This window comes from Rutilus rutilus, assembly GCF_951802725.1.
Source record: "Rutilus rutilus genome assembly, chromosome: 14".
In the NCBI taxonomy this organism is placed as follows: domain Eukaryota; kingdom Metazoa; phylum Chordata; class Actinopteri; order Cypriniformes; family Leuciscidae; genus Rutilus; species Rutilus rutilus.
In genome coordinates this window covers 36247572-36270099 of record NC_140219.1, presented here as the reverse complement: position 1 = coordinate 36270099, position 22528 = coordinate 36247572, and the positions used below count along the sequence as shown (strand labels likewise).

The 22528-nt window shown below is 40.8% G+C and overlaps 1 protein-coding gene across 1 annotated transcript; it reads left to right on the top strand.

Annotated features, from left to right (window-relative positions):
* Positions 1-788: 788 nt before the first annotated feature.
* On the top strand, positions 789-21407 carry LOC311303346 (E3 ubiquitin-protein ligase TRIM35-like). Its single transcript, XM_084429771.1, has 13 exons — positions 789-1319; positions 4762-4857; positions 5061-5291; positions 5409-5431; positions 5513-5631; positions 7484-8023; positions 8605-8612; positions 14894-15067; positions 19555-19650; positions 19854-20084; positions 20203-20225; positions 20307-20425; positions 20796-21407. Exons 1-13 carry the CDS (start codon positions 924-926, stop codon positions 21341-21343), a joined length of 2604 nt encoding a protein of 867 aa, XP_084285897.1. The 5' UTR covers positions 789-923; the 3' UTR covers positions 21344-21407.
* The last annotated feature ends 1121 nt before the right edge of the window (positions 21408-22528 follow it).

Here is a 22528-nt window from a genome sequence, read left to right as displayed (position 1 = left end):
GTTGTGTGTGACTTATGCCACACTAGAGCTTCTGTTGGCTCAGACCAGACGGGATAGCCTTCATTGCTCTCGTCCATCGATGAGTCTTGGGTGTCCAACACCTTGTCGCCGGTGTGTGTTCGTCCCTCCTCGGACACTGTTGGTAAATCCTCACCACTGCTGACCGGAAGCGACACACAAGCCTTGAGTTTCAGAGATACTCTGACCCAGTCACCTCGCCATAACAATCTGGCCCTAGTCACTCAGATCTTTATTCCTGCCCAAGTTGAGCATGACAGAAAATTAATGTTGAATTTTATGATTGGTGTTTTTGATGTAAACTCCCTTTGCGCTCTTTTTTTTTTTTTTTTTTTATATATTCTATTGTACATCACAATGGCCAACTACTGCTGTTTTTATGTGCTACATACAATTTTATTTGATTTGATCATGACAGACCTGGAGAAACTCTCTGAAAGTGAAAGAGCAATAAATAAAACATGTATAAGCATTTTGAGATTGTTTGTAATTGATAGTTTTGTATTTTATTTGTTCTTTTGTGTTTTATTCAAAGTTTTACAGCATTATTTGTTAACATTTCAATGCATGTCCATTTTGAATACATTTTACCTGAAGAAATCCTGACGTTCCTGTTTGACCTGTTTGTACACACCCAAAGGTGATCATAAACTCCTCCCTCTTACAACACTAACCAGGAAGAGACTGACTTGTTATTTCTCCTTTCTGTCACACCGACTTTGTCTCAACAAAAATAAAGAATAAGCAATCAATGGAGAACACAGAGAAAAACTTTACAGAAGGATTTTTGTGATGTTCATTTCTGAACCGACAGCAGATCTTTGATTCTCATCTTGATTCATTTTTGAAAACCGTCGTTCAGGAAGTGAAAGTAGAGTTTAGTTTGCGAGACTCAAACGGTGAAAATGGCTTCAGCAGCTGAAGATGATTATATTTGTCCTGTTTGCTATGAAATCTTCAATGTTCCTGTTTTTCTGTCCTGTAGTCACAGTATTTGTAAAGAGTGTCTACAACAGTTCTGGAAAACTAAGGAAACTCAGGAGTGTCCTGTCTGCAGGAGGAGATCCTCAAAAGCTGATCCTCCAGTCAATCTCACATTAAAAAACTTGTGTGAGTCGTTCCTGAAGGAGAGAAATGAGAAACGTTCATCAGGATCTGAGGAGATCTGCAGTTTACACAGTGAGAAACTCAAACTCTTCTGTCTGGAGGACAAACAGCCGGTGTGTATAGTGTGTATTAATTCACAAAAACATGACAATCATAAATTCAGACCCATCAGTGAAGTGCTTTCTTCTTACAAGGTAAGACAAATGTTTCTTGTTTCACATGTAAAGAACAATAATTAGTCATAAACATATAGATATCATCACATTCATGCATTACTATTTCAATGTCATTTTACTCAACTTTATATGACATTTACTGTGCTGTAAAAGTATTTGCCCATCCTTATTTCTTATGTTTTTGTGTCTCATACTAAATAGTGGCGCCTTTTTCATAGATATAATTATTTTGCACAAAAAAAAATGGAGCGGACAACTTTAGTTCAGCCTTATTGGAAGGTTTTCAAGCATGAACTCCCTGTTTAAAGTCCAACTGAAATCAAAATTGACCCTATTTACCAGAGGTGGGAGCAAGTCACACATGTGCAAGTCACAAGCAAGTCTCAAGTCTTTAACCTTCAAGTCTCAAGCAAGTCCAAGTCAATTTTGAGAAAAGCAAGTCAAGTCAAGTCAAGTCACTGCTTTATGTCAAGCAAGTCAAGTCAAGTCAAGTCACTGCTTTATGTCAAGCAAGTCAAGTCAAGTCGTAGCTTGGGTCACAAGTCACTGGCAAGTCATACAAACGTTTGATGATTTCACTGAATTTATATATTAAATAAGTTTTTTTTTTTTTTATATGCATTTCCACATACAGCTGAGTGGTTACTACAATAAAAAAATAAAAAAATAAACTAAACCTAAAATGTAAATGTAAATGTAAATGTAACTGAAATTAGGCCAACATTCAATCATGAAAAAATAAATATGCCTCAAACATTGCAGAAGACCATTAAAAGGGATTAAAACAATTCACAAAAAGTATGCCACCAAATGGTATTCTTCAAACTGGCATCCCCTTTATATAAGTTATATATATTAAGTTAAATCCACCTAGGCTAATTATAAAAATAACTCATACTATGGCAATTTTTCCACCACATTTTGAATTTTGGGTGCATATTAATTCTGCTGGCATTTTGCCCCCGACCCCCTGATAACATCTAACCCTGCTTTAAGAGAAACATAAAACACGACAAAACATTAACATTTTTTATGTTGCTTTTTGTCATTGGAAAGAACGACATATTTGGCTTTAAAGCATGATTGGAAAGAAATGTGGCAAATGTTATACAAAACATATGCCATCATTAATTATCATTTTGACAACATTAAGCTACATTTGAAAACATGATTGTGTATAAAGAGGCATGCTGTTTTGACCAATATTCTCTCTAGATTTAAATATTTAGCTTTAAAGAAAGTCAAATTAACAAACAGGTTAAACAAGCCATAGCTTACTTTTAGACGTGGTGAATGAAGTTCGACTGTTTGAGGTTGTGATGGTCGTCCGATATCCCTTGCCAGTTATTATGCGTACAGCAAATCTTCTTGTATGAATATTGTCAATTTTAGTCTTTATATCCAAAAAGAAACGATGCTGGCCTTGAGATGTTTTTGTATTAAGAGAGTTTTTTTCTGGGCTTGTGCAGCGTCACGCAATCGCGCAGAATCTGATGACCGGCGTCAATGGTTCCGTTGCTTTCATTTTGTTCATCAATTGATGTTGCGATGATTTATATAAAAATGTATATCAAGTCATTCTCGAGTCATACAGTTCAAGTCAAGTCAAGTCTCGAGTCATTGGATCTCAAGTCAAAGTCAAGTCGAGTCATTTTCTTAATTTAGTCAAGCAAGTCTCAAGTCCTTAAATTTGCGACTCGAGTCTGACTCGAGTCAAGTCATGTGACTCGAGTCCCCCATCTCTGCTATTTACTTTGTTAGCGCATATTACTAGTCTTGTGGTGAACAATTAATCCGTGCAAGTTAATACACAGAAAAAAAATTGTTTGCCGTCGTAATCTTTAATCAAAGTCTGAAAAGTTGCTTCCGGTCTGGAATGGCGTTCCTTCTCTGATGACGTAGGTTTGACGGCTTGGTTTGGGAAACGCTTAACCACTCCCCTCAAACCGTTAGTCTGTAATGAGCGAGAGATGTAAGGAGCGCTAGAGTAAAACCCTGCCCTCTGTTCAATATTCCTTTTCACTGGGAAATACGTCACAACACTGGAGAAAAGTCGTTTGCAACTTCTGGTTCACGCGGACTTTAAGGTCCTGCCCAAGCGGGAAGGAAGTCGACCGGAAGTTGAAGCCGGCCGCGTGCCACCATCTTGTAGCAGAACTTCACCTGCTGTTAGCATTCCATTGACTCCCATTCATTTTGGCGCCACTTTGACAGCGAATAACTTTACATCTGAGGCGTTTGAAGACTTCACTTGTCCATTATTTATTTCTAAAGAAACATGACAATGTATAAAATGCTCCATTACCTTGTAGCTTATGTTATGGCCCCGTAGAAGCAGTTTTTGTAAAAGTAGGCTAACGACTGCGTCATAAACACGCGACTCTCTGTCGCACAGTAGAGAGATTACCGTATGGACAGGAGGAGAAGCTCGCGGGCAATCGGGGGGACGTGGAGGCAAAATGACAAAATAATTCATCAGAATACCTAGCAAAAGTTTCTCCTGCTCCAAGCTCATGGACAGCTCCTACTCACACTCTCCGTCTCTGCAAGTTTCGGAAGGGAATGATTCAGATTTCTCATGCCACAGCCACTAGAAGACAGACGGGTTGCGCACGTCACATCTACGTTGTCAAGCTCTGTTTGAGTCTGCGCGTCAGGAACGGAAGTCCTAAAAAATCGCTAAAAATGGGCTTCACTTGTCTCAATTGAGTTCCAATGAGATGGCTCTGTCCACTTCTTATACTGTCTATGGTCCTGCCACATCATCTCAATTGTGGTTTTTTGAGCCGTTCAGAGGTTGATTTACTTCAGTTTCACATTTACTGATTTGAGCTTCAGTTTGCAGACTAAAGATAGGATATTGTGTTTTAGCAAATTTCTGATAGAAAATAAGAAAATTCAGTTCCTACGATGTTGTTCGTGGCCCTTTGGTGACTTTGAGCCACTTCTGGGAAGGTTTGCTACTGTGCCGAGTTTTCTCCATCTGGATATAATGGCTCTCGCTGTGGTTCTTTGAGTCCAAGAGCCTTTGAAATAGCTTTGTAATCCATCACAGACGGATGTATTTCAATCACCGTCTTCATCATTATTCCTGGAGTTTCTTTCAACGTTGTCAATAGTGTGTTACTGTTTAAGACCTTTTAACCAACTTCATGCTGTTGAAAAAGTCCTATTTAAGTGTTTATTTGATTGAACAGGGCTGCAGTGATCAGGACCGGCTGTGTTTAGTCCAGCTGAACAACATTATAAATACAGTTTCAGAGATTTGAGGAATTAGTAACTATGGGGCCAAATACATTATCACGCAGGCCCAGTTAGTATTGGATAACTGTTTTGCTTCAGTAAATAACATTGTCATGGGTGGGGGTGAATACTTTTGCACAGAATTGTATGATCATATCACTGTATTTTCTTCTCTTCACTGTAATCTGGTGTTTAATGTATTTTTGTTCAATTCTAGGAGGAGCTCAATACAGCACTGAAGTCCTTACAACAGAAACTTCAACACAATGAACAGAAGAAAGGAGAGTTTGAGGAAACAGCTCAACACATCAATGTGAGGAAACAGAATCAAGAGTCATTTTCATTACAGCTGGAGGATCACTTTATACCGTTATAAATTGATATATGTAATATAATGGATTCCAGTTGATTATTTCTGTAAATGACGAGCAGCTTCTGCTTCTGGATCCGTTATATGTCGGGTATCCGAGATTTGTGTTGATTGAGATGATTGAAGTGAATGTGATTTGATTTCAGTCTCAAGCTGAGCACACAGATCGTCAGATTAAAGAAGAGTTTGAGAAGCTTCATCAGTTTCTCAGAGACCAAGAAGAAGCTACAATCACTGCACTGAGAGAGGAAGAGGAGCAGAAGAAGCAGAGGATGAAGGAGAAGCTGGAGGAGATGAACACACACATCTCAGCTCTTTCACACACAATCAGAGACATGGAGGAGATGATGAAAGACAATGACGTCTCGTTTCTAAAGGTGACAAATCAATCTGGCTTCATTCTTTGAGAAGAAAACAACTTGTATAGAGAGACTCACTGACACTGAGAGTGTTTGATAAGATATTAAAATGTTTTCAAACTCTATATTTTCCAGAACTTTAAGTCCTCAATGGAAAGGTAAGTGAGCTGCTCGTATCTCTTCTCTCAGTGGATCTGAACTCAAATTCACTGCAGTTCTGACTCCTGAATGTTCCTCAGAGTCCAGATCTCACAGCCGGATCCACGGATGAGTTCTGGAGCTTTGATTCATGTGTCGCGTTATCTGGGTAACCTGCCGTTCAGAGTCTGGAAGAAGATGCTGGAAACTGTCCAACACAGTGAGTCTCAGCAGATTTGACACCAGTGCAGAAGATAGTTCACATATCGTTAGCCTCATAGCATAATTGCCTAAGTCATTTTTTGGCCAAATTGTGATATCTGCCTAACTTTACTGTCCTACCAATGCTGCATCATCCTGTCTTTCTGCCTATGTCCTTAGCCAATCACAACACTTATTAGAATCCAAAAACACTATCTGCCTAAGTCATCTCTTTGACTTAGGCAGTTTTGATACAAACAAAATGGCAGAAAACATGGGAAGACAGATGTCCAGAAGTGATGTATTAGATCTTCTGTTTGATTCGTTTTCATCTGGTAAGAGTTCATATTTCTTCAATTTTCTAGACACTAAATGTAATTACAGTCAATCAAAGGGATTATAAAGGGATTATTAAACTGTATTTAAACTTGATTTTTTTTTGCTACAAGATATGATGAAGTAGCTAGCCAACACTAGCAAAATATTACCTCATTTCTGGTCAGAACAAATCTTTACAGTTAAGAAACATCACCATAAAAAGACATTTAAGCAATTTTAGGCAAGTGAAGTAATTTTTCAAGCATTTTCTTTTTCTTTTAAGTGCAAATAAAAGTAAAAATAGTAAAATAAAAAAGTAAAATAGTTTTTTTTAATATAAATTAGACATTTTGACTGGACATAAGAAGTATTTGGTAAGATTTAGATTTTTTTTGCAGTGAACCTATGAATTTAACATGATTTACCGTAGGGCTGCACGATTAATCGCAATTTCCATGTAATCGCACTTAAATTTTAAAATCGCAAAGGCTGCGATTTTTTTTTATGCGCAGTTTGTCATTGATGTACGGCTCTGTAAACGCTGCTCCGTCTGAAAGCACTGTGAGTTTGAGTCACTTATAACGTGCATTTGAAAAAAAACAATGAAACCAGTACTACCAAGAGTGGCCCACCAGTACTATGACAACCTCCCTCATCAATAGACAGTGTGAAAATGCGTGTGCACAACACCTGAGTGGAACTTGGTGGGAAAGGAAAACAGTGGTTAAGGTTAAACATTAAGAAACAACTTGGTTAGGGTTGACAAGTTACACATTTTGGTTTTATTTAGGAGAATAAAAAAACTTTGGTTATGTTATGTTTGCACAGCACCTAAGTGGAACTTCGATTAAGGGTGGAAAAGGAAAACAGTGGTTAAGGTTAGACATTAATAAGAAACAACTTGGTTAGGGTTCACAAGTTACACATCTTGGTTATATTTAGGAGAGTAAAACAACTTTTGTTATGTTATGTTTGCATTTTTTATGTAAGAGAAAAAATGCCTAAGTCATGGCATATTCTGCCTAAGTCACTTTTATTGGTTAGGAAATTGATGGTGGATCTTTTTCTTTTTGCATACTTGTTCACACATCTGGTTGAATGTACTGTTATAATATCAATAAAAAATAACAATGTGATTTCTAAAAAATGTGTTTTTTCTTGTTTACCAAAAACATTGAAATATGACTTAGGCAATTATGCTATGAGGCTAACGATATAAACACACACAACATCAACATTTGATAGAAATATATTTAATAATCAGTTGAATTACCAAGTGAATCTAAACTGTATTTCATAAAATCATCAGATCATACAGCGAACTCATAATGAAAAGTCTATTCCTCATGGTTTATGTTTATATATTAGGATACAATAGTGTTTATTGAATACTGATATTAAACCTGAAGCCTCAATCCACTCTGACAGTAACTGAGAGACCACTGTTATGATAGCATGATTTATGATCTCTTACAACAAAGGAAAAATGTTTTACATTTACATTTCTAATACATCATATTTCATCCTGTAATCTGATGTTATTCTCTTTGCAGCTCCGTTGACTCTGGATCCAAACACAGCACATCCTCATCTCAAACTCTCTGCTGATCTGACCAGTGTGACGGTCAGTGATAGAGATAAAACACTTCCTGATAATCCAGAGAGGTTTGATGAGTATCCATGTGTCCTGGGATCTGAGGGCTTTAACTCAGGAACACACTGCTGGGATGTGGAGGTTGGAGACAATACACGCTGGGGTCTTGGAATAACAACAGCATCAAACCAAAGGAAGGGAGAGGATTTCTCTAAGTCTAATATCTGGTGTGTGTGGTACTGGAACAGCAAATACATCTCACATTCCCCAGAGCAACGCCTCACTGTCTTCACTGTTAAACAGAAGCTTCAGCGTGTGAGAGTTCAGCTGGACTATGACAGAGGAACAGTGTCATTCTCTGATCCTGTAACTAAAGACTGTCTGTGCAGATTCAGGACATCCTTCACAGAGACTGTCTTTCCATTCTTAGATAATCTCTGCACAACTTCTCCTCTGAGGATCTTACCAGTTAAACTGTTTATTACAGCAGAAAATCACAGTTAAATCTGCTTCTGCTTCTAGATTAATACAGTTTTGCAAATGATGCTTCAATAAAAACACTGTAATCAAAGGGTCTCATTGATCAATCACACTTCAATGTAAAGTTTAGAACCAAATTAACCCGTGTGTTTCCTTAAGGACGTGTTTGTCTCTTTCAATAAAAAAAAAAAAAGTCCTGTGTTAATGCCAACTGCATCAATTTTGGCACAAGTGTGTATTTTTATTAGAATTGTCTTCTTTCATTTCCACATTGTACACAAAATATTTACACTCAGGACCTTAAGGACAAAATGTCCCGATTGAAACCCATTAAAACTGCCAATTTCTTTTATCCCAGAGCCATTTAACTATAAAATGATGCAGTCTTTGTTAATAGAGGTTTGTTCTGTTGGCCTTTTCTTTTCTTTATATATATATATATATATATATATATATATATATTTTTTTTTACAAGATGGTGCTGTTTTCTCAGGTTTGGCCTATTGTCACGATTTGGTCTTGTCTTGGTCACGTTTCATGTCTGTCATGTGATCCCCTGTTCAAAGTCATGTGATCCTGCCATGTGTTCCCCACTCTCAGGAAAAAAGGTAAAATTTTGTACCAAAGAAGGTAGAAACCCTTGTCACTGGGGCGGTACCTTTTACTGGTACAAAATTGTACCTTAATATAGAGGAACAAATTTGTTAAATTCCAGTTTGTCCCTTAAAGCAGCGGTCCCCAACCTTTTTGGCGCCACGGACCGGTTTAATATCAGACAATATTTTCACGGACCGGCCTTTAAGGTGCGGCGGATAAATACAACAAAATATTAAAAATATATAAAAAATAATTAAATATAATAATAAACGTGAATCCAATGTGTAGGCTTACTTGCAATTTTATTAGCAGGGTACTCGTAATATCGCGCCTAAAGACAACTGAGAAAGCCTGAACACAAACAAAAAGCCCCCCAAAAGAAAAAAATCTCCATGTTTACGGCGATGTAAGGGTGGCGCTGCCAATAAAGCACCTAAAAGCTGTCACAAAGAACCGATTTTAAGAACCAAAATTAATGATTATGAATATGTAAAATATAGCAGGAGACATTTTAATTGTTTAATAATAAACAAGTGTTTTCTGTGCAAAGATGAAGTTGACAATGCTGACTCGATCTTCGCAGTATGCCTAGTGAACGCGCCAGAGAGAAATGCACCTTTCATACGAATTAAGCAGAGAACAGTCAGTTTTCTTTTGTTTTGAATTGTTCTGTTTAAAATTAGACATTTCAAGCTTTCTATGTCTCAGGTCTGTGAGGCAAGTAGGCTACCTTATACGCTGAATTTCGGTTCATTTATGAGATCAGCTCCAGTTCACGCGCCCGCGCCTCCGTGTCCTGATTAAATATTTTATATTATATTTACTTCTTATTAAATCCAGGCAATTGGGTGATGAAACATTGATTAAAATTAAGATACAATTAATACAAAACGAAATACAATTTAAAGACAGGCTTTTTGCTTTCTGTCTGAGGTCTCTGTGAAAGTTTTAAAGCAGTCTTTTTGTGCCGCTTTCAGAGCGCTCACGTCCGTAATGGAGAACTGTCCCATCCGAACAATTATTATTATTATTTTTATTTTTTTATTTTTTGTGAAATAGGCTACATTTCTAAATGAATGCGACTTATAGTCCAGTGCGACTTAGGCTATATTATGTTTTTTCTTCTTCATGACGCATTTTTTTTACTGATGCGACATATACTCCGGAGCGATTTATAGTCCGGAAAATACATTAAGTTATATATTCTTTCTGTGAGGCCCGGTACCAAATGTCCCACGGACCGGTACCGGTCCGCGGCCCGGGGGTTGGGGACCTCTGCCTTAAAGGACATGATTTGTACCATGGGCAACCAAAATGTACCTTTTGTTTTTTAAAACTTGTTGGTACAATATTGTACCTTTATCAAAGGTACAAATTTGATCCTTTAAGCCGGTACCACCCCAGTGACAAGCCCCTTTGTACCTTAACTGTGTCAAATTTGTTCCTACGAGAACTATTAAAGGCTATTTTCCTATTGAATAACATGCACATTCAACAACTGAATCCAAAAGGCATCAATTTAATCATTTCTGTAAATACATATCAAATACATATGAACATTTGAATACTTTCATTCCAGCTTACAGTAAAGCATTTCTGTGTGTAAATACATCAAAGACTTCACAATACAATAAAGACTTAGCAAAATTTACAGAATATCACTTCTTTAAAAAGATTTGAAAGAATTTAAAATGCAATTACACTAAAATGTTACAGTACATAAAATATGTTTTCTCATCTACAACAAAGCTAGACTTGTTTTTTTCCCCACTTTTCACACAATACCCTTGCATTTATTTAAAGGGATACTCCACTTTTTTGGGAAATAGGCTCATTTTACAGCTCCCCCAGAGTTAAACAGTCTTACCGTTTTCGAATCCATTCAGCCGATCTCCGGGTCTGGCGGTACCACTTTTAGCAAAGCTTAGCATAGATCATTGAATCGGACAGGACCATTAGCATCTCTCTCAAAAAAATGACCAAAGAGTTTCGATATTTTTCCTATTTAAAACTTGACTCTTCTGTAGTTACATCGTGTACTAAGACCGACGGAAAATGAAAAGTTGCAATTTTCTAGGAACTATACTCTCATTCCTGCGTAATAATAGGCATAATGATATGACGCAGCGCCTGAAAATAGTCCCCAGCTCGGTAACTTACAACGTGACCGGGACTAAGTTTGTCTAACCTATTAGACCTATTTTCAGGCGCTGCGTCATATCATTACGCCTGCTGGACTTTATTTGACTCAAGACCGGGTGTTGTTTCGTGAATGTGCTTTAGATAATATTATTTTGTAAATATAGAGGTCATTTATGTTGTTGTTTTTTGGCAAAACAAAGCACTTGCATCGCTTCATAAAATTGAGGTTAAACCACTGGAGTCACTTGGATTAGTTTAATGGTGTCTTTACTACCTTTCTTGGGCTTGAATGTATTAGTTGCGTAGGCTACCGATGGAGGAACAGAAAGCTCTTGGAGTTCATCAAAAATATCTTCATTTGTGTGCCGAAGATAAACGAAGGTCTTACAGGTTCAGAATGACATGAGGGTGTATAATTAATGACAGAATTAATTTTTTTTTGCTGAACTATACCTTTAAGCAATCCTGGAAACACCTTAAATCAGCCACAGCATTCGGTCCATTTTCTGGAATAACTGAAATGCAGATAAGAAAACAATTTTCACGCAAAAAAAAAACTTTCTGCATTTTTACATTTTCCACAAAGTTTTAAATGATTCACTTAAAGCTTCATATAAAATACCCAGAAAAGTAAAATGTTAAACTAATCCATTTGAATTGAGAAGTTTAGTAAAAAAATGTCTGAAGAGACTACCGCTTAGTATAATAAACAGATTAAATTTAGGATTTTATTCACATTTAAACATTGAACAAACAGAAGCTCAACCGCACTTGCTTTGACAAGCGAGAACAAGCCTCAGTGGTTCTAGCGGAAGCTCAAACGTGCTGCGAGACACACGAGAATGAACATCATCGGTTTCCGCACGTCTAGCAAACATGCCTGAGCTTTCGTTTACCGCAACTGATGTGTGAATTGATGAATCAAAGCCTAAATTAAATGTTCATCATATAAGATGATCGTATCTCTACAGAAAAACTTGGACTAAACTGCTCAATTCAAATTATTTTACGATCTCTTTATTATGGTAGCATACAGGTGGCAAAATGGCAATGTAATATATAAAATGGCAATGTATTTCTAATTTAAATTTACATTTTCCATATGTGCAATGTTTGGGGCAAAGTGACAATTCAAATTCAATAATATAATTAAATGAGCCATCTCCTACACTTGTTTTAACATATAATATAAACATATTACAAAAATGATTAGAGATGTTTAAAGGCATAATTCACCCAAAATTAAAAAACTCTGTCATTAATTATTCACTCTCATGTTGTTCCAAACCTGTAAGACTTTCGTTCATCTTCGGAACACAAATGAAGATCTTTTTAATGAAATCTGAGAGCTTTCTGTCCCCCCATTGACAGTCCATGCAACTAAAACTCTGATGCTTCAAAAAGTTCATAAAGAGATCGTAAGACCAATCCACTTGAATCGAGCAGTTTACCGTAGTTACAATTTTCTGACGAGACATGATCGCTTTATATGATGAACAGATTTCAGAAGCTCAACCGAACATGCTTGACACGTGAGAACAAACCTCTTTCTCAAACGTGCTGCGCAACACACCAGAATGAACCTCATTTGAAACTTCACGAGTTCACATGTTAATGAAATCTGATGTAATATTATAATGCGTATTTGGCTTGCTGTCCGGGGGGAGGGGTCCGGGGGGAGGGCTCCGAGCTCGGAATTCGGCCCGACCCCAGAGTACTCCCCCCTATGAATGTATAGATCATAGGTATCTATGAGTAGACCCAGCCGAATGTGAGGTGATGGGGTGGTGGCGGGATGCTGAGAAATTTGTCATGAGACAGGAGGTAAGGGAAGGCTTTATTTATACTGGCTTCTTCTTGTGCTGATTGGATGATTACCTGAACATGCTCCTCCCGAACTTTGTTACATAAAACTTCATTTTGTGAATGAAACTTCACAAACTACCTTGTAACCAATCAGATCAACGTGTGATCGTCAACCAGTGGATCTCTGAGCTGAGTGAGTGAGTGGAGGCGGGGCTCATTTGCATATTCATAGAACCGCGTATACTAAATGAGGAAAGGGTGTCGAGTTACATTCAAGATATTTTAAGACATGAAGAAAAACACTTAAATGTGTAATTTTGGTGATCAAAGATGAGTTTTAAGGGATACAATTATTGACTACAGGGGGACTTTAAAATATGGTGTGGAAAGCAAAAGCTTGTATTATTGTTTCATCTGCGTCCATTGCTTTTCCGGGTCAGTACATCTACCTTGGGTTGTTTTGTGTAGGCTAGTGTAAAAGATGTCAGATATGGGATCATTTTAGATGTAAACTCCCAGACAGCAACACAGTGTCGGCCCAGATCCGGCCCACATCCGGGCTGTGGGGAATCCATGTGTACCGTACGGATGTGGGCCGGATCTGGGCCGACACTATGTTGTTCTCTGGGCTGGTTGTCAAAAAATTGGATCCAGTCAACAAGCATCAGTGTAAATGTGGCCGACTCTTTAGAGGCAGTACATCATACTGATGTAAAGTGTTACCCAAACATTTGTTGTAAAAGTCACCTCATGTTGCTTGTCAGTTACTGAAGTCTTTCTAAGTAATTACCAACATTTTCTCTGTGTTTGTGAGGCAGTCGCCAGTGTGGGTGAAGAGCAGTGCTAAGGTGGTTATGAAAGTCGGTGTTAAATGCGTAACGGATAATGTAGAGCGAGGCGGTTGTTATAGTGAATACACGTAATTTATGATTATTAATGTGATAAAGGCAACAAATAAGGCAAAAAAAGTTCAGTAGTTAACAGACTCAAATTACTCAAATAAACCATAAACTTTTTTCTTTTTTTTTTACATTTAATAGCAAAATAATAAACAGATCAAATGACAATTTATTACAGCTAATAAAAAACATTTGCTGTTATTATTCTTATAATTGATCATGTATATCATGCAGTTAGTATGCATTATTTGTAGGGGTGTAACAATATATTGTCTCAATTATCGTTGAAGGTGGACAGGGGTCATCATAGGCACTCTGATTGGTCTTTGGCCTCATACGCAGCAGAATGTGATGCACTGTGTGTTGTGACTCATTCCTCCCATGTAAAGCGACCTTGAGCGATGGAAAGGCGCTGTATAAATAAAACTTCTTCTTCCCATAACATCTTTAGTTGTGTGTGACTTATGCCACACTAGACCTTCTGTTGGCTCGGACCAGATGGGATAGCCTTCATTGCTCTCGTCCATCGATGAGTCTTGGGTGTCCAACATCTTGTCGCCGGTGTGTGTTCATCCCTCCTCGGACACTGTTGGTCAATCCTCACCACTGCTGACCGGGAGCGACACACAAGCCTTGAGTTTCAGAGATACTCTGACCCAGTCACCTCGCCATAACAATCTGGCCCTTGTCACTCAGATCTTTATTCCTGCCCATTACACTGACAAAGACTTGAGCATGACAGAACATTAATGTTGAATTTTATGATTGGTGTTTTTGATGTAAACTCCCTTTGCACTCTTTTTTTGTTTTTTAGATATTTATTCTGTTATACATCACAATGGCCAACTACTGCTGTTTTTATGTGTTTTTTTGTAACATTTCAATGCATGTCCATTTTGAATACATTTTACCTGAAGAAATCCTGCCGTTCCTTTTTGACCTGTTGGTACACCCAAAGGTGATCATAAACTCCCTCTTACAACACTAACCAGGAAGAGACTGACTTGTTATTTCTCCTTTCTGTCACACCGACTTCGTCTCAACAAAAGCAATAAAGAATAAGCAATCAATGGAGAACAAAGAGAAAAACTTTACAGAAGGACTTTTGTGATGTTCATTTCTGAACCGACAGCAGATCTTTGATTCTCATCGTGATTCATTTTTGAAAACCGTCGTTCAGGAAGTGAAAGTAGAGTTTAGTTTGCGAGACTCAAACGGTGAAAATGGCTTCAGCAGCTGAAGATGATTATATTTGTCCCGTGTGTCATGAAATCTTCAATGTTCCTGTTATTCTGTCCTGTAGTCACAGTATTTGTAAAGAGTGTCTACAACAGTTCTGGAAAACTAAGGAAACTCAGGAGTGTCCTGTCTGCAGGAGAAAATCCTCAAAAGAATTTCCTCCAGTTAATCTCACATTAAAAAACTTGTGTGAGTCGTTCCTGAAGGGGAGAAATGAGAAACGTTCATCAGGATCTGAGGAGATCTGCAGTTTACACAGTGAGAAACTCAAACTCTTCTGTCTGGAGGACAAACAGACTGTGTGTTTAGTGTGCAGAGACTCAGAGAAACACACCAATCACACATTCAGACCCATCAGTGAAGTGATTTCATCTTACAAGGTAAGACTAATGTTTCTTGTTTCACATGTAAAGAACAATTATTAGTCATAAACATAGATATCATCACATTCATGCATTACTATTTCAGTGTCAGTTTACTCAACTTTATATGACATTTACTGTGCTGTAAAAGTATTTGCCCATCCTGATTTCTTATGTTTTTGTGTCTCATACTAAATAGTGGGGCCTTTTTCACAGATATCATTATTTTGCACACAAATTTATTTATTTTTAAAAATGGAGCGGACAACTTTAGTTCAGCCTCATTGGAGGGTTTTCAAGCATGAACTGCCTGTTTAAGGTCCTGCCACATCATCTCAATTGATTTCAAGTCAGGCCTTTGACAAGGCCACTCCAAAACTGTAATTGTGCTTTTTTGAGCCGTTCAGAGGTGGATTTACTCACTATTCTTTGAATCATTGTCTTGTTGCTTGAGCTTCAGTTTGCAGACTAAAGATGGGATATTGTGCTTCAGCATTTTCTGATAGAAAATAAGAAAATTCAGTTCCTACGATGTTGTTCTTGGCCCTTTGGTGACTTTGAGCCACTTCTGGGAAGGTTTGCTACTGTGCCGAGTTTTCTCTATTTGGATATAATGGCTCTCGCTGTGGTTCTTTGAGTCCAAGAGCCTTTGAAATAGCTTTGTAATCCATCACAGACGGGTGTATTTCAATCACCGTCTTCATCATTATTCCTGGAGTTTCTTTCACCTTTGTCAATAGTGTGTTACTGTTTAAGACCTTTTAACCAACTTCATGCTGTTGAAAAAGTCCTATTTAAGTGTTTATTTGATTGAACAGGGCTGCAGTGATCAGGACTGGCTGTGTTTAGTCCAGCTGAACAACATTATAAATACAGTTTCAGAGATTTGAGGAATTAGTAACTATGGGGCCAAATACATTCTCACGCAGGCCCAGTTAGTATTGGATTACTTCTTTTCTTCAGTAAATAACATTGTCATCCATCCATCCATCCATCTTCTACCGCTTATCCGGGGCCGGGTCGCGGGGGCAGCAGTCTAAGCAGGGATGCCCAGACTTCCCTCTCCCTAGACACTTCCTCCAGCTCTTCCGGGGGGACACCGAGGCGTTCCCAGGCCAGCCGGGAGACATAGTCTCTCCAGCGTGTCCTAGGTCTTCCCCGGGGTCTCCTCCCGGTGGGACATGCCCGGAACACCTTCTCGGGAAGGCGTCCAGGAGGCATCCGGAAAAGATGCCCGAGCCACCTCAACTGACCCCTCTCGATGTGGAGGAGCAGCGGCTCTACTCTGAGCTCCTCCCGAGTGACCGAGCTTCTCACCCTATCTCTAAGGGATCGCCCAGCCACCCTGCGGAGAAAGCTCATTTCGGCCGCTTGTATCCGGGATCTTGTCCTTTCGGTCATGACCCACAGCTCATGACCATAGGTGAGAGTAGGAACGTAGATTGACTGGTAAATCGAGAGCTGAGCCGCACACGACAGACCGGTACAGGGACCGCATTACTGCAGAAGCTGCACCGATCCGTCTGTCAATCTCCCGTTCCATCCTTCCCTCACTCGTGAACAAGACCCCAAGATACTTAAACTCCTCCACTTGAGGCAGGAGCTCTCCACCAACCTGAAGCGGGCAAACCACCCTTTTCCGACTGAGAACCATGGCCTCGGATTTGGAGGTGCTGATTTTCATCCCAGCCGCTTCACACTCGACTGCAAACCGTCCCAGTGCATGCTGGAGGTCCTGGTTTGATGAGGCCAACACGACAACATCATCCGCAAAGAGCAGAGATGAAATCGTGTGGTCCCCAAACCTGACCCCCTCCGGCCCCTGGCTGCGCCTAGAAATTCTGACCATAAAAATTATGAACAGAACCGGCGACAAAGGGCAGCCCTGCCGGAGTCCAACACGCACCGGGAACAAGTCTGACTTACTGCTGGCAATACGAACCAAGCTCCTGCTCCGGTCGTACAGGGACCGGATAGCCCTTAGCAAAGGGCCCCGGACCCCATACTCCCGGAGCACCCTCCACAGGCCGCCGCGAGGGACACAGTCGAATGCCTTCTCCAAATCCACAAAGCACATGTGGATTGGTTGGGCAAACTCCCATGAGCCCTCCAGCACCCTGTAGAGAGTATAGAGCTGGTCCAGTGTTCCACGACCGGGACGAAAACCACACTGTTCCTCCTGAATCCGAGGTTCTACTATCGGCCGGATTCTCCTCTCCAGTACCCTGGCATAGACTTTCCCAGGGAGGCTGAGAAGTGTGATCCCCCTATAGTTGGAGCACACCCTCCGATCCCCCTTCTTGAAAAGAGGGACCACCACCCCGGTCTGCCAGTCCAAAGGTACTGTCCCCGACCGCCACGCGATGTTGCAGAGGCGTGTCAGCCAAGACAGCCCCACAACATCCAGAGACTTGAGGTACTCAGGGCGGATCTCATCCACCCCCGGTGCCTTACCACCGAGGAGTTTCTTGACTACCTCGGTGAATTCAGCTTGGGTGATGGACGAGTCCGCCTCCGAGCCCTCAGCCTCTGCTTCCTCAATGGAAGACGTGACGGCGGGATTGAGGAGATCCTCAAAGTACTCCTTCCACCGTCCGGTGATATCCCCAGTCGAGGTCAACAGCTGCCCACCTCCACTGTAAACAGCGTTGGTAGGGCACTGCTTCCCCCTCCTGAGGCGCCGGACGGTTTGCCAGAATCTCTTCGAGGCCGATCGATAGTCCTTCTCCATGGCCTCACCGAACTCCTCCCAGGCCCGAGTTTTTGCCTCCACAACCACCCGGGCTGCAGTCCGCTTGGCCCGTCGGTACCCATCAGCTGCCTCAGGAGTCTCACAAGCCAGCCAGGCCCGATAGGACTCCTTCTTCAGCTTGACGGCATCCCTTACTTCCGGTGTCCACCACCGGGTTCGGGGATTGCCGCCTCGACAGGCACCGGAGACCTTATGGCCACAGCTCAGAGTGGCCGCGTTGACAATGGAGGTGGAGAACATGGTCCACTCGGACTCAATATCTCCAGACTCCCTCGGGATCTGGTCGAAGCTCTGCCGGAGGTGGGAGTTGAAGATCTCTCTGACAGGAGATTCGGCCAAACGTTCCCAACAGACCCTCACAGTACGTTTGGGTCTGCCGAGTCTGTCCAGCTTCCTCCCCCGCCATCGGATCCAACTCACCACCAGGTGGTGATCAGTTGACAGCTCCGCCCCTCTCTTCACCCGAGTGTCCAAGACATACGGCCGGAGGTCGGATGAAACGACCACAAAGTCGATCATCGACCTCCGGCCTAGAGTGTCCTGGTGCCATGTGCACTGATGGACACCCTTATGCTTGAACATGGTGTTCGTTATGGACAAGCTGTAACTAGCACAGAAGTCCAATAACAGAACACCACTCGGGTTCAGATCGGGGGGCCGTTCCTCCCAATCACGCCCCTCCAGGTGTCACTGTCGCTGCCCACGTGGGCGTTGAAGTCCCCCAGTAGAACGACGGAGTCCCCAGTCGGAGCACTTTCCAGCACCCCTCCCAGAGACTCCAAGAAGGCCGGGTACTCTGCACTGCCGTTCGGCCCGTAAGCACAAACGACAGTGAGAGACCTATCCCTGACCCGAAGGCGTAGGGAAGTGACCCTCTCGTTCACCGGGGTGAACTCCAACACATGGCGGCTGAGCTGGGGGGCTATAAGCAAACCCACACCAGCCCGCCGCCTCTCACCATGGGCAACTCCAGAGTGGTGAAGAGTCCATCCTCTCTCGAGGAGTGTGGTTCCAGAGCCCAAGCCGTGCGTAGAGGTGATCCCAAATATCTCTAGTCGGAATCTCTGAACCTCACGCACAACCTCAGGCTCCTTCCCCGCCAGAGAGGTGACATTCCATGTCCCTAGAGCTAGATTCCGCGTCCAGGGATCGGGTTGTCTAGGCCCCCGCCTTCGACTGCCGCCCGATCCACTTAGCACCGGCCCCTTACGGTCCCTCCTGCAGGTGGTGGGTCCACGGGAGGGTGGCCCCATGTCGCTCCTTCGGGCTGAGCCCGGCCGGACCCCATGGGGGAGGCCCGACCACCAGGCGCTCGCATACGAGCCCCAACCCCGGGCCTGGCTCCAGGGTGGGGCCCCGGCTGCGCCATACCGGGCGACGTCACGGTCCTCCTTTTTTTTGGCATCATAAGGGTTTTTGAACCGCTCTTAGTCTGACCCGTCGCCTAGGACCTTTTTGCCTTGGGAGACCCTACCAGGGGCATATAGCCCCAGACAACATAGCTCCTAGGTTCATTCGGGTACTCAAACCCCTCCACCACGGTAAGGTGGCAGTTCAAGGAGGGGTAACTTTCATGTAACTTACATTGTCATGTAAGTTTTAATTTCTGAATCAATTTAGTTTGAGATTTACACAAAAACAGAAGAAATCAGGGTGGGGGTGAATACTTTTGCACAGACTTGTATGATCATATCACTGTATTTTCTTCTCTTCACTGTAATCTGGTGTTTAATGTGTTTTTGTTCAATTCTAGGAGGAGCTCAATACAGCACTGAAGTCCTTACAACAGAAACTTCAACACAATGAAGAGAAGAAAGGAGAGTTTGAGGAAACAGCTCAACACATCAATGTGAGGAAACAGAATCAAGAGTCATTTTCATTACAGCTGGAGGATCACTTTATACCGTTATAAATTGATATTTGTAATATAATGGATTCCAGTTGATTATTTCTGTAAATGACGAGCAGCTTCTGCTTCTGGATCCGTTATATGTCGGGTATCCGAGATTTGTGTTGATTGAGATGATTGAAGTGAATGTGATTTGATTTCAGTCTCAAGCTGAGCACACAGATCGTCAGATTAAAGAAGAGTTTGAGAAGCTTCATCAGTTTCTCAGAGACGAAGAAGAAGCTACAATCACTGCACTGAGAGAGGAAGAGGAGCAGAAGAAGCAGAGGATGAAGGAGAAGCTGGAGGAGATGAACACACACATCTCAGCTCTTTCACACACAATCAGAGACATGGAGGAGATGATGAAAGACAATGACGTCTCGTTTCTAAAGGTGACAAATCAATCTGGCTTCATTCTTTGTGTATTAAAACAACTTGTATAGAGAGACTCATTGAAAATTAAAGTGTTTGATAAGATATTAAAATGTTTTCAAACTCGATATTTTCCAGAACTTTAAGGCCTCAATGGAAAGGTAAGTGAGCTGCTCGTATCTCTTCTCTCAGTGGATCTGAACTCAAATTCACTGCAGTTCTGACTCCTGAATGTTCCTCAGAGTCCGGATCTCACAGCCGGATCCACGGATGAGTTCTGGAGCTTTGATTCATGTGTCGCGTTATCTGGGTAACCTGCCGTTCAGAGTCTGGAAGAAGATGCTGGAAACTGTCCAACACAGTGAGTCTCAGCAGATTTGACACCAGTGCAGAAGATAGTTCACATATAAACACACACAACATCTACATTTGATAGAAAAATACTTAATAATCACTTGAATTACTAAGTTAATCTGAACTGTATTTCAGAAAATCATCAGATCATTCAGCGAACTCATAATGAAAAGTCTATTCCTCATGGTTTATGTTTATGTATTAGGATACAATAGTGTTTATTGAATACTGATATTAAACCTGAAGCCTCAGTCCATTCTGACAGTAACTGAGAGACCATTGATTTATGATCTCTTTCAACAAAAGAAAAATGTTTTACATTTACATTTCTAATACATCATATCTCATCCTGTATTCTGATGTTATTCTCTTTGCAGCTCCGTTGACTCTGGATCCAAACACAGCAAATCCTCGTCTCAAACTCTCTGCTGATCTGACCAGTGTGACGAACAGTGATGGAGATAAAACACTTCCTGATAATCCAGAGAGGTTTGACTATTATCCATGTGTCCTGGGATCTGAGGGCTTTAACTCAGGAACACACTGCTGGGATGTGGAGGTTGGAGACAATACATGCTGGAGTCTTGGAATAACCGCAGCATCATCACACCAAAGGAAGGGACTGGATTTCTCTAAGTCTAATGTCTGGTGTGTGGGGTACACAGACAGCGAATACAGCTCAAGATCCCCAGAGCAACCCGCCACTGTCTTCACTGTTAAACAGAAGCTTCAGCGTGTGAGAGTTCAGCTGGACTATGACAGAGGAACAGTGTCATTCTCTAATCCTGTAACTAAAGACCGTCTGCGCAGATTCAGGACATCCTTCACAGAGACTGTCTTTCCATTATTATTTAATGGCTGCACAACTTCTCCTCTGAGGATCTTACCAGTTAAACTGTTTATTACAGCAGAAAATCACAGTTAAATCTGATTCTGCTTCTAGATTAATACAGTTTTGTAGATTATGCTTCAATAATAACACTGCAATCAAAGGGTATCATTGATCAATCACACTTCAATGTAAAGTTTAGAGCCAAATTAACTCTTGTGTTTCCAAAAGGACATGTTTGTCTCTTAAATAAATAAATAAAATGTTAATGCCAACTGCATAAATTTTGGCACAAGTGTGTATTTTTATTTGAATTTTCTTCTTTCCTTTCCACATTGTACACACAATATTTACACTCAGGACCTTAAGGACAAAACTTTCCCCATTGAAACCCATTAAAACTGCCAATTTATTTTTATCCCAGGGCCATTTAACTACAAAATGATGCAGTCTTTGTTAACAGACTTTTGTTCTGTTGGCCTTTTCTTTTTAATATAATTTATTTTTATTTTTTTACAAGATGGTGGCATTTTCTCAGGTTTGGCCTATTGTCACGATTTGGTCTTGTCTTGGTCACGTTTCATGTCTTTGTCATGTTTCATGTCTGTCATGTGATCCCCTGTTCAGAGTCATGTGATCATGCGAATATTGATTTAAATAGGAGTTTATTGATTTAAACACGATTGTATATGCTGATTTCATGCAGCCGCCATTTTGAAATCGAAAGTGAGGCTCCAGTGGGAAGAACCCCGGAAATAAAGATAAACAACAATGGACTACCAACCTGAAGCTGCTGCCGCGATTTACACTATTGGATGTTAATATCCAATATAGGATATGTATATAGTTCATTCCTGCTTCTTTTTTTACTTTCTGAATTATATATATAAAAAAAATGTATAAATGAATTTCACTGTATATAGTCTAAAGTTTGAAAGAAATGTATGTACAGTTTTAGAATTGACACAAAATCATTATACTACGGTGGCCGAGAGAGCTCAACGCGCTGCAAATGAAGAAAACACATGCAAACAGAAAAAAACACATGCAAACAGAAAAAAACACATGCAAATAGAAAAAAAACACCAGCGAATAAGAAAACATCTTCATCAGTTTTACAACTCACGTGCGTCCCAATACTCACAACACAACCAAATACGGAAACGCGCTGCAATTACAGAAACGCGCTGCAAAAGTTCACAACACAACCAAACAGAAAACGCGCTGCAAATAGAACAGAACACAACGGAAATGTTTCCGGGGAACCCAATAAGTGACGGA

Excerpts from the sequence above, each read along its gene's own strand:
- LOC311303346 (XM_084429771.1), top strand. The coding sequence starts at position 924 with ATGGCTTCAGCAGCTGAAGATGATTATATTTGTCCTGTTTGCTATGAA. Across the intron at positions 5,432-5,512 it reads TTTAAGTCCTCAATGGAAAG|AGTCCAGATCTCACAGCCGG; the intron begins GTAAGTGAGCTG and ends AATGTTCCTCAG. Across the intron at positions 5,632-7,483 it reads GCTGGAAACTGTCCAACACA|CTCCGTTGACTCTGGATCCA; the intron begins GTGAGTCTCAGC and ends TTCTCTTTGCAG.